General features: G+C 44.5%; 2 protein-coding genes across 6 annotated transcripts in view; both read right to left on the reverse strand.

The window, feature by feature from the left end:
• The window catches only part of LOC139389407 (ARB2 cotranscriptional regulator A), a 248,599-nt gene extending 247,158 nt beyond the window's left edge, over positions 1–1,441 (reverse strand). For 2 of the 5 annotated variants that reach the window (XM_071136144.1, XM_071136147.1), the window contains exons 1-2: positions 922–1,441; positions 92–244 (exon numbers count right to left, since the gene is read on the reverse strand). In XM_071136144.1, the coding sequence (XP_070992245.1) occupies positions 92–203 (112 nt within the window). In that variant the 5' untranslated portion in view covers positions 204–244; positions 922–1,441. Of the gene's footprint in view, positions 1–91; positions 245–657 lie in introns of all 5 variants that reach the window. The other 3 variants (XM_071136145.1, XM_071136146.1, XM_071136143.1) reach the window with 3 other exon arrangements.
• Positions 1,442–3,683: 2,242 nt separating this feature from the next.
• The window catches only part of LOC139389409 (KIAA0825 ortholog), a 148,688-nt gene continuing 140,283 nt past the window's right edge, over positions 3,684–12,088 (reverse strand). Inside the window, exon 20 of the mRNA XM_071136149.1 lies at positions 3,684–3,978. Coding sequence (XP_070992250.1) covers positions 3,804–3,978 — 175 coding nt within the window. The 3' untranslated portion in view covers positions 3,684–3,803. The remainder of the gene's footprint in view (positions 3,979–12,088) is intronic.

The raw sequence follows: 12,088 nt of genomic DNA on the forward strand, positions 1-12,088 counted from the left end.
TGTGGGTGTGCAATGTGAAAGACAACATTTTCAGGGTACTATACACAAACCCCCAGTCACCCATCTGCACAAGGAAGGAAATACCAGTTACCTAGTTGCTCACCTTTCAGGGCAGTAGTTTTCTCTTTATTCTCTTGGCCGGGAATCTGGGCCATAGTTATCCACAAAATGAACAGTATAAAAGTACAGGGTCGAGTAAGCATAGATCTTCTCTTCTTGTGGATCACTGATGGTTTGCGTTACTCTACATGGAAGGGAATAGAAAATGATTGGTTGTTTGCAGAACAGTAGTTAGTTACAATGTACTTTAATAACGAAATTGTTTGTATTGTAGAGGTACATTATAGTGAAGGCAGCACATTCGTTTGTAATAATAGTAACAAGGAATGATTTCACACAGGTATGCATGCATAAGGCATGAGTAACGTTAGTTCGCCAGGCACACAGAGCAAACCACTACCCCTTACAATTTCATTTCTTGACACCACTGTTGTAACCATACTGCGGTACCATAACGACTATCGTGTAGTTATTTCATATCATAATTTAATGTGGCTAGGTAATGTGGACTACTTAGCTAGCGAAACAAATAACATGCAGAAGTGTGCAACTTAGTTAACTAGCTAGCCACCTTAGCTAGCTGAAGTACCAACATACATTGCCTTGCGAAAAACCCGTATGTTATAATTTATACAAAGCAGGGCGGGCGACTGTCTGGGTCGAAAGACAGACACAAGCAACCCAGATGTATTCATGCACAAAACAACAACCAAACGCTAGGGACTGAGAGTGCATGCATGCCAGCGAAGGCACGTCCAAGAGAGAAGCATTCGTTTCACACGTGTGCACGGCCGAAGTAAAACGCCAGTGAGACGCTACTTTATTTCACAGTCATGCATTTATTTAGCTTCAAACACATACCACCACTACAAGCGAATATCCCCAAAAAATAACAATAAGCCAGCACCCCCTGCTTCCTTAAAATGTACAACAAAAAAACAGGAAGGGAATCTCAGAATTGGAAGCTTCCGGGTTACCGAGACAACCACCCGGAAAGAATATTTAAAGGGACAGCTCCACACTGTTTCACCCACCATGTTTCACATTGGAATAATCAGATGTGTACACATTCGATATACATTCCACTTTCTCATCCTATGCGCCCCCCACCACCACCACATCCCTGCAACACTGTTTTCAAAAGTATAAGCAGTTTTAATCCTCCTAAATAAACATTATATCCCAAAGGCGAGATAGGTCTACTGTTTGAATAACTATGTGTCCTTACAATTGCTCAGGGATATCAAAGACGCATAACTCCTGGAGAAGCATATTCTCATCCTGAACATTAGAATGAAGCTCTTCTTTGGAATTCCCTCCCGTGTAGACAAAACCAAATCAAAGCTTCCATTCTGTCCTGAGAATAGAGGAGAGAAGCCCATTATGTAAACCCTCAAATCTTACAGGAGCAGTGGCTTAATACATTTCTACACCAATATGAAAATAATGATTTGCTTTTCGTTATTTTATATTAAATGTAAGCAGCACAGTTTTTCAGATGGAGCAAAATAATAGTTTTGTTGTTGTTAGTATAAGTATTCTACTAGTAGTTCATATACTGTATGTATCCTACTGATCACACATTTGAATGAAACTAGGAAAAACAGCAACATATCTGTTCTAGTTGACACACTATGTATGTGCAGCGGAATAAATAGCAATGTAATGTGATGAAATTATGACGAAAATATATTTATTCTTTTCATGTTTAATTCTGGTAGATTCTGTCTCATCTCATGAATAAGAAAATGCAGAAAACCTGGAAACAAAAAGTATCACAAATCACAAATAACAAACTATGCTCTCAGCGCACAAATGTCTGACTGATGTTATATGGTGGGACACATTCTGGTGACATTGTGTAATCATAACACATCTTTTCCTCTAAATCGGGGGATTTGAAGTTACTTTTTTGGGGAACTGGGAAAGAAATATGCTGACACCAATGCCTTTACACAAGCTTCTTCAACTTCAGTGATCACATAGTCCCTGGATAAACATATTCTCAAGCAAACAAACTCTGCCTCCAAACCAGAAACCTGTCCCATGGAAGTGCACCAAAAATATGAAATCCCAGTGATAACAAACAAGGAGAAGAGAGTGTGTCTCTGGGTACACATACATGAAATCATTCATGCAAGTACACACACACACGCAGGCAAGCCCAAACACACACACACACACACACACACACAGGCGAGCACACACACATATTCACACACCCAGGGTTTGGAAGTAACCGATTACATGCAATCGGTTACATGTAATTTCTTTTCTTTTTTTTTAACTAACTGCAATCAGTAACGTTACCCCCCCAAAAATTGTAATCAGATTACAGATACTTTTGAAAAAATACATGATTACTTCTTGGATTACTTTTAAATTCAGAAAATACATAATGACACCTTTCTCTTTTCTCAATGACATTCAACTCAGCATTGAAAAAAAAAATGCTCAAGATTAAGTTTGATCCACCTGAGGGAGTCTGACCACAAGTCAGAGGCCAATACGATGGCACACCAAACGCATTTGATGCATCCTTTTTGTCTTCTAATGCCTCTTAAAACCCTTCACACTCAAGTTATAAAATACGATGTTACAGTGTTAGGCTTTCACGGGGTAATTCAGAGGAAAAATATCGTAATTTTGGTGTGCATAAAAAGGAGTCATGAGTGCATTTAGGTGCGTGTTTCCGCAGCAAATGTCCTTCACAATAAACAAACATAGGCTCATTCTGTTCAGAACAACCCAGGGGTGTGACGCCATGTCATATTCTAACTGTACATCAAATATGGGGATCGTGATTTGGAAATGCGAGGTGCTTGTATGACATCAAAGTGGTATTTATTCTAATCCTCAACGTCTCATCTTTCAAAATACATTGAGTCATTTTAATTTACAGCATTTCCCTCACTCAGACAACAAAAACGTTGCAAATTGTGCCCGATTACTGGGAGGGATGGGGGAAAATTCTTGTCATGCGCGACGCTCAAATTCAGAACAGCTGTCAGTCAAACCCCATACTGTGCCATATCCAGAGTTCTGACATCATGTATAGCATTTTACTGTACAGCCATTACATTCCAATTTAGGCACTTGTTAAAAATCTGCAATTGTCACTCCCTATACGGGTATGAGTGTAAAGGGCTACATGGAAAGTAATCCAAAAGCAACTGAAATTAATCAGATTTTATTTTTTATTTTATTTTACCTTTGTTTAACTAGGCAAGTCAGTTAAGAACAAATTCTTATTTTCAATGACGGCCTAGGAACAGTGGGTTAACTGCCTGTTCAGGGGCAGAACAACATATTTGTACCTTGTCAGCTTGGGGGTTTGAACTTGCAACATTCCGGTTACTAGTCCAACGCTCTAACCACTAGGCTACCCTGCCTAGTGGGTAATCCAAAAGTTGCGTTACTGATTACAACTTTGGACAGGTAACTAGTAACGGATAACATTTTGAAAGTAACGTACACACACACACACACACACGCACGCACATGCACACACACACACACACACACACACACACACACACACACACACACACACACACACACACACACACACACACACACACACACACACACACACACACACACACACACACACACACACGCGCACACGCACACACACGCACACGCACACGCACACACAGCTTCTCCCTTAGCTGTACTGCGCAGACGGTACAATGTTTCTCGTTTAACACAAAGGGCCTTTTGGAGGAAGGAGTGCAGCAGATTTAATTGATGATGTTTGCTGCTGCATGCTGTTCATCCTGGTGCTGCCTGGGTGACTCCGGAGGTGGGGGGGGGGCGCCTTGGGATCCAGGGCTCTGGTTGAAGTAGGCTTTCTGCAGCTCCTCCACCAGAGGCTTCTCTTCATCTTCCAGAACTGCACCATACTGCATCTCCCACCTGGAACACACAGGCAGACAGACAGACAGACATACATATACACAGTGCTTAGTTAGTTACCAGAGTTTTCTGTCATCTATAACACACACACACATCACAGCTCTGTCTGACAAAGAAAGACAGAGACAGAGACACACACACACACACACACATACACACACACACTTCTCCCTCAGATTCTGCCAGGTTCAGCACAGAGATCAAGCGGAGAATACTCCAATGCCCACACCACATGCACACTGCACTCTCGCAGATGTACAGCGTTGGCATGAAAACCAAGATGTACACTGTGAAGTTTTCATATGGGAACGTGTCTTGGTATTTCAGAGTGTACAATATGTCAGATTCTGAGCTTTCACTGTCAGCCTGTGCATAGAACTCTATGTTTTACATACAAGCGTGAGAGGACTGCTCCCAAAAGAGGTTCTAGGAAACATCAACACAGTGGAAAATGAGGAAGAAAAACAGAAGCTTTCTCTCTGACAATGTTGAAATATTGATGTGGAGTGCACATACCCTGGTGGTTCACTTCACCTGCTAATCTCACAGCATACAACTCCTGACCCTCTGGTGGAAAGCACAGGAGCACAGCACAGTGGACAACTCATAAGGGACAGGTATGATCGGTGTTGATCTGGTTTTAGACTTCAACAGATAGATCAGGATTTTGGCAATGACGCCCTGTATCTACTTCCCCAGAGTCAGATGAACTCGTGGATACCATTTGTATGTCTGTGTGTGTGCAGTTTGAAGGAAGTTGATAGCTACTGTGGCGTTAGCATTGTCTTTTGCGAAACCCCCTCTAACTTCCTTCGTACTGGACACAGGTACGTACAAATGGTGTCCACGATTTCATCTGACTCGAGGGAAGTAGATACAGGGCCTCATTGCCAAAATCCCGAACTATCCCTTTAAGGTGCCTAACTCCTTTACCTTCCCCTGTCCCTCTTCTCCCTCTTCTCTCTTTTTCCACTACTTTTCTCCCTCGAGAGAAAGCCGGCCCTTTGACATGTGACTGTGGTCAATCAAATGTTAATATCTATATGGAGAGAGAATGAGCGCAAGGTAGAGTCATGTCGTCCTATCTAAAGAGAAGTCTATCGAACTGTAAATGATTGCATTTTCATTGCAATCTCTGTCTCCTTTTATTGCCCCCCCATCCCACCCCCACCTCCCTCGCCTATATATTCACCATATCTTCAAACGGGGGAAGGTAGACGTATTGTATATGTGTGAGAGGGAGAGCTTTGACTACGTGACGCATTCCATGCATACAAAAGAGCGGGCTCCTCCATGCGAGCGCTTTGATGGAGTTTCTGCCTCAGTCATTGTGTGTATCTGGCCGAATCAGACATCCTCTTTCTCTTCCTCTCCTGCACTGTCACCGTGGTAATTACCGTCTATACGGGGAGGATTTGTTTATGTAAATATGTGCACTTGATGCATGGGGCCCTTCGCACATGTCTGCTCTCTTCTCCACGGCCTCTTTTTCTCAGTCTCTTCTCCCTCTCCATCTCTCCCTCTCTCTATCACCGAGCCAGTGGACTGTCACCTGATAGACAGACCAACGAGGGGGAGGATGAGGGGTGGAGAGGAGAGGGGGGGGGGGGTTAGTTAAGTCAGCCTCTCCTTATGACAACTCTATACCTTCCTGAAGCCACCACACACTGACACTATAGTAGAAATGATGGGGTGGGGAGTAGGAGAGAGAGGGGCAACAGCTATACCTCATGACTATTACACTACACAGTTCAATAAAAATCCAATCACATCTCTTTATCATCCTATAGTCAGCCATGATTTGAAACCCCCCCAAAACAAATAATGGGAACATGAAAAACATAATATTTACAAATGTCACAGACGTGCAAAATGAACCATGGGAGGAGGGAGGGAGGGATAGAGGGAGTGAGTAGGGGAGGAAGGCAGGAAGAAACGCTAAAGGTTTTTCAATGTTTAATTTTCAAATAGGATTAAGCAGAATGACATTTAGCTGAAGGTTACTGGCTGAGCGAAGCGACGCATTGTCTTAGCTGATATTGATATTCAGGAAGCGCCCCGCTTGTCACTGGGACAAACAGAGTTGATGAATGAGAAGCCTTTCTGCAGGAAGGTGTTAAGTGCAAATTTACAAGAGAAGAGAGAGAGAGAGAGAGAGAGAGAGAGAGAGAGAGATCTAACATACTAACACTTGCCATGTATATATCTAAGCTACCTTATGCTACACTATACAATGTCCAGACAGTGCAGTTTCACATTCACAATGCCAACTGTCCTAAACCCTGACGGAAATGCATTCTAACTGGGACTGCGGGTGATTTAGCTTAAAAAACACACACCAACAATATGTGATTCTATCGCTGTTGCTAATTTGAGCGAGTGAAAAAAAAACAATGCTGTTTAGAAATTCAGTTTCAAGTAGGCTAAAGTTGACAATAACTTCACAGCATCCTCATTTCAGAAGTTTCCTTGGAATTTACATCTTAATAAGGGGAGCCTTACCCTTTAATTCCTACAGGCTGGGCTCATTTCTCATGCATTAATACTGGACTTGCTGACTAGGCGGTTCCTCTGAATACGGAATAGGACACACATATTAAGACTCATATATTTACTGTATTGATGTCACAGGAGATGTTTTTTTTTTAAAGAATTTAAAAAAATAAACCTGATGTACTTCGATAGGAATGCATGGGCACAATATTTAAGCCAATGTCGGCTGGCTGCAATGATAGATACACTCTGACGTATGGAGCTAATTCTGACAGTCAACCTTCGCCTCAATGTTTGTCTGATCGGGAATTAAAGCCATTCTCACGGATTATCAGTGTGTAAATGACCTCCAGTACCTTCCTTCAGTTAGAATCTTGCAATCTACATTTACTCAGGCCATATTAGCATTTTACATAAAACCAACTCTCTACTGAGATCGAGTGCTCTAGTGCCAGGACAATCCAGCAGGAGAAAGATAGACTAGAGAGAGAGAAAGGAAGTGAGAGAAGGAGTGATGGCAATTGTGTGAGCTGTCAGTGTCGGAGTGGTTTTCCTCAGAGTGGCGTGTTCGTGCTGCGCTGGGTGCCAGCGCAATCCCCGACAGGTACCAGTGTTTGTTTAAAAGGGTGCCTGTCAAACATAGAGCCACACGGCGCGAGACACTTTGGCTAAATGAGTCTGACAAGGACCTAATCAGGGCCTTTACACATGCTGAGGGCCTCAAGGATCCATCATAACCCAAACCTAAACATTTAAAGTGCTCAACTTTCCAAAGGTCAGTGCTTTCCGTGCATGCCAGGCTGATATGTGTCAGCAGAGAGGGAGAGCTGAAACATTGGTCCTCCACCGGCCTGCTGCAGTAGTCAGCGATATGGGATGAGGATATGGCACTGCATTTCATGCTCCTGCATTTGCCCTTTTGTATTTACGTTACACTGCCCGTACCGTGTGAGTGGGCACTTTTGGACTTTACACTGAGCACTTCTACACAACACACCAAATACGGTTGTGATGAGAATCATGGTGAACCACAAAGGCTGTGCTTCCCAAGTGATAGGAGATGTGTCGATGTGTATTGTGTGTGTGTGTGTGTGTGTGTTTGTGTGTGCGCATGCGCGTGCAAGAGAGAAAGGCAGACAAACACAGAGAGCGAGTGAAAAAGGTAGGAAAACGCCCTGTAGCAAACGGGCCCAAGTTAGTGTAACTGACAAGTTCACAATGTAGAGCAAAGGTCAGCTCTGAACTCAATTTCCATTGAGGAGTCATCTCCAATTCAATTTGTGTACCTGACTTCCCTTGGCTAAGAGAGGGATGACAATTGTAACTGACAAGCATGGAACGGGACGGTGGATTTGAATATTGACAAGACAGAGAGTTGACAGAAGCGATTATACTCCAGCTACAGCATTAGTCTATCAAAAGGGAACACCTAATATCTTCAGCACAATGTGTATGTCTATGGCCCCGCTCAAATGTAGCTACATTTTAACATAATCTAAAGTTAAAATCTTTAGAATTTTCCCTACTTTAAAGCTAAACCTAAACCTCACGCACACATTAGAGAGCTGGATATCCACAGCTTCTACACTACAACACCCAGAACCCACTCTGTTCATACAGAAGAGTTCCTCTGGTCTCTGGTCCAACCATTGAGATGAATACATGATCTGTGTGATACCGTCTCTCTAACCATACAGCAGTGTTCCTCTGTCAGCAGTCCATCTGTGTCATCAGAGTGACTCTACGTGAAGGCCCTGCTCTATAGCCACAGAGTCTCTGCTGCCCTGTCACGTCAAAGCCGGGCCCGTCACCCACCAAGCATGCGCCCTCCGACTCACTCGAAGGCGAGCGATGGAGCGCCTGACCAAAGGGCCACCGACAGATCTGTGAGCACCCTTTGAAATAGGATGCACACACGTACATCGACACATGCATGCATGCACACACACACGCACACAGCGTCACACACCATCACACACAAACCCACACGGGCTGCCTCACACCCACGCCGCGGACTTAAACCCTCAATCCCAGCAGTGATGAGACCCTCACATCTGAGGACCAAAGGACCCTCTCCAGATATAAACCCCCTGGCTATACATCCCCTAAATGCATGCGCGCATACACACACACACACACACACACACACCCACGCACACACACACACACACACACACACACACACACACACACACCTACACCAATACATCCACACACCCACTTATACAGACAGACACACTAATGCCTTCCCTGCACTACAGAGGAAGACAGGGAGGAAGGAGTGAGGGGTGATAGAGATATAACGTTGTGACTGAACACCGCAGCAAAGTTCAGGTCTGCGACACGAACCTCTTCGAGAGAGTTTGGTGGCAAGGCTTGGCTTGAAGAGTTTCCTGCAGTAAGATCTAAGTGACTATGATTTTCAATTGAAAATCGTCACCTTAAAGATTGACCAATGTTCACAGACGTTCATTTCACGTAGACATTCATTTCACGTAGACATTCATAACCCCATTTAGGGTGACCCACCCTCACAATTCCTTTGTGAGGGTGGTTCTGGGTCTTCAACATTCTCAAGTCACTTAGATTGTGCAAATTTGCACTGGCTTAATTAATGAATAATCAAATCCATGCTCTAAATTAATGGGGCCATTTCCATATTAATATGTTTGCCTCCTGACGGTGTATTTGTTTTTACTGCAGCAAGGAAAGTTATTCCACAGTTAGCTATATCAATTATGTTGGTACTTCAGGAACTGATTGCTGCCATTGGTATGGACTGCATCACCTCCCACTACCCAGTGATGCCTTCTCTGGGAGAGAACTAACACTCTCCCAGTGTTAGTGAGAGCAGCACGGCAGCTCTTCTCCTGCCTGAGGCCTTTGTTCAGCACTGGTTAGCCTGGCGGTGCTCATATGGCTAGCTGTGGCACCCCTCACTAAAATAGATCCCTGGAAGGTTGGAACTCTCAGAGAGAAGGCCCCGGACCTCTTGAGCTAAATCATGACCCCGCACCGCAACTCTCGACAGGACAGACAACCACTCCCTCAATGTCAGTAAGACCAAGGAGCTGGTCGTAGACTACAGGAAACGGGGGGCAAGCACGTCCCCATCCATTAGGGGGGTTGAAATGGACCGGGTCTAGAGATGCAAGTTCCACAGTGGACTTAAAATGGTCCACACGCACGCAAACAGTTGTGAATAAGTCATGCCAGCGCCTCGTACCCCTCAGGACGGTTGAAAGAATTTGGCATGGGTCCTCAAATCCTCAAAAGGTTATACTGCTGCACCATTGAGAGAATTCTGACTGGCTGCATCACTGCTTGGTATGGCAACTGCACCGCCATTGATCGCATGGCGCTACAGAGGGTGCGGACAGCCCAGTACATCACTGGGGACGAGCTCCCTGCCATCCAGGACCTCTATATCAGGCAGTGTGGAAGGAAGGCACCGGAAAATAGCTAAAGACTCCAGCCACCCAAGCCATAGACTGCTCTCTCTGCTTCCGCACGGAAAGTGGTACCGGAGCAACAAGTCTGACACCAACAGCCTCCCGAACAGCTTCTATCCCACAAGTCATAAGACTGCTAAATACTGTAGCTAACAAAATGGCTACACGGACAATCTGCACGGACCCTATTTGATTTTAGATTTTAGTCTCTATGCACACTCTATACACACTGACACTCCAACACACACACACACACACACACACACACACACACACACACACACACACACACACACACACACACACACACACACACACACACACACACACACACACACACACACACACACACACACACACACACACACGTCATTTTCTCACACACACACATAACACGCAGACACATTCATACTTACTCTACACACAAAAAACACACACACACACATTTTGTATAGTAATACTGATATTGATTACTGCATTGTTGGGAAAGAGCAAGTAAGAAAGGCATTTCCCTGTACTTGTGCACGTGACAATAAAAACTTGAAACCTATTTTCCTCTGACAGCCCCTCACAGGACCTGTCTGTGTCTCACGCTGCAGGCAGTCGCATGTGGCACCAACCAACAATTAGTGTGGTCGGAATAAGACCCACTTCTCATACCAATCCCAGCCAAACTAGTGTGCCGTATTCTAACGGAGCACCAGTCTCTGTGAGGAGCAGAGTCGATGTCTGCATGCAGAACAATGTGTTTTAATGTTTTAATGTGTGTATCTCTGAGAGGCTGAACCCTCCCTCCCTCCCTCTCTCCCTGTAGAAGTCTCAGTGTGGAGCAGAAGCTGCAGACACCTGCTAAGGGCTGAGGCAAGCCTCCAGGTCCCCGGGATCAAACAGCTCGGCACAGGCAATCTGTCTTCCTCGACAGGCCAGGGCAGAGCGCAGAGAGAGGGGGGATGACAGCTCTTATTTTACCCCCGTGGCCCTGCTCCACTACACACAGGCAGACCAGCCCCCAGAAGCAGCAACACAGACAGACCCCAGCCCCTACCCCAGCAGGCCCTCCATAACCCTCCAAATGCATAAAATATAGGCCCATGAATTAATGAACAAAGATGCTGGTGATAAACAGACACCAACTTTAGCTTCCCCACTCCCTGCTGAACAGGGAAAAGAACAAAAATATATTCCTCCTGATTTCACCTAGATATTCTACCAGGAAATAGGCTATCATTTATTCAGCACATCCTCTTTGTTAGTTGTGCATATATGAAGTCTTAAACACGGTGATGCACAAGAGACTTGAGAGAATTGACTGACACAGGGCCCTGCTTTAAACAAGTGAGACATTGATACCTCAAAACTTTATTCAACCCCCTGGAAAATCCTTTCCATAACATACAATATCAATTGCAGGCTATACTTAAAGGACAATTCCACCCTAAAACGATATACCGGCATTTGCTTCATTAGTCCATTGTTGACAAAGTCCCAAAACGTTCCGCTTGTCAGCACTCAAGTTTTCTAGATATGTAAGAAATCATCCTTGTATGATGCATTTTGCATCACATGATGCTGAATTGATGCTCTTTCCCGACAACGCAGTAATCAATACAAATAATCTAACGGTGTCATGGTAGGTCGGGAGTAATAGAGTACTTTCCACCTCAATCTGGTGACTGTGTTGAGTCACCTAACAGATCCTCCTTCCTTCCACACCAAGCAGCCATATAGAGATGTGGAGGGGCTGCTGTGGTCGCCATAATGACGTTATTAGTTAATAGTCCTGTGGTTGGGCTTCGTCTTTGTGTCAGGGCTGGTGTGAAGCGATTACCCCTAGAGGACATTGATCTCACCTGCCGCTGGAACACATTCCACCCCGGGAGCCTGATCTCCCGGCAAAACACCGGCCTTTCAAGTTGGGAAGGAGGGCTTAGTCCAATCTGATCACACGACGCGCTCTTACCATTTCAAACAGCTCATTTCACCCTATGCTAATGGCAGTTTTAAGGGGTTAAAGAGATAAATAAGTCCTCGCTGTCAGCTCATTTAAAATCAAATGCCACCTAATTATAGCTGTATGTGTTTTCAAACACTTTGCATAATTTATTGTGCTGCTTTTCCTAATCTACAGATTTCTATCAGTGGGCTGTGTGTTTTTTATCCCGGTT

This window comes from Oncorhynchus clarkii, chromosome 30, assembly GCF_045791955.1.
Source record: "Oncorhynchus clarkii lewisi isolate Uvic-CL-2024 chromosome 30, UVic_Ocla_1.0, whole genome shotgun sequence".
Taxonomy (NCBI): domain Eukaryota; kingdom Metazoa; phylum Chordata; class Actinopteri; order Salmoniformes; family Salmonidae; genus Oncorhynchus; species Oncorhynchus clarkii.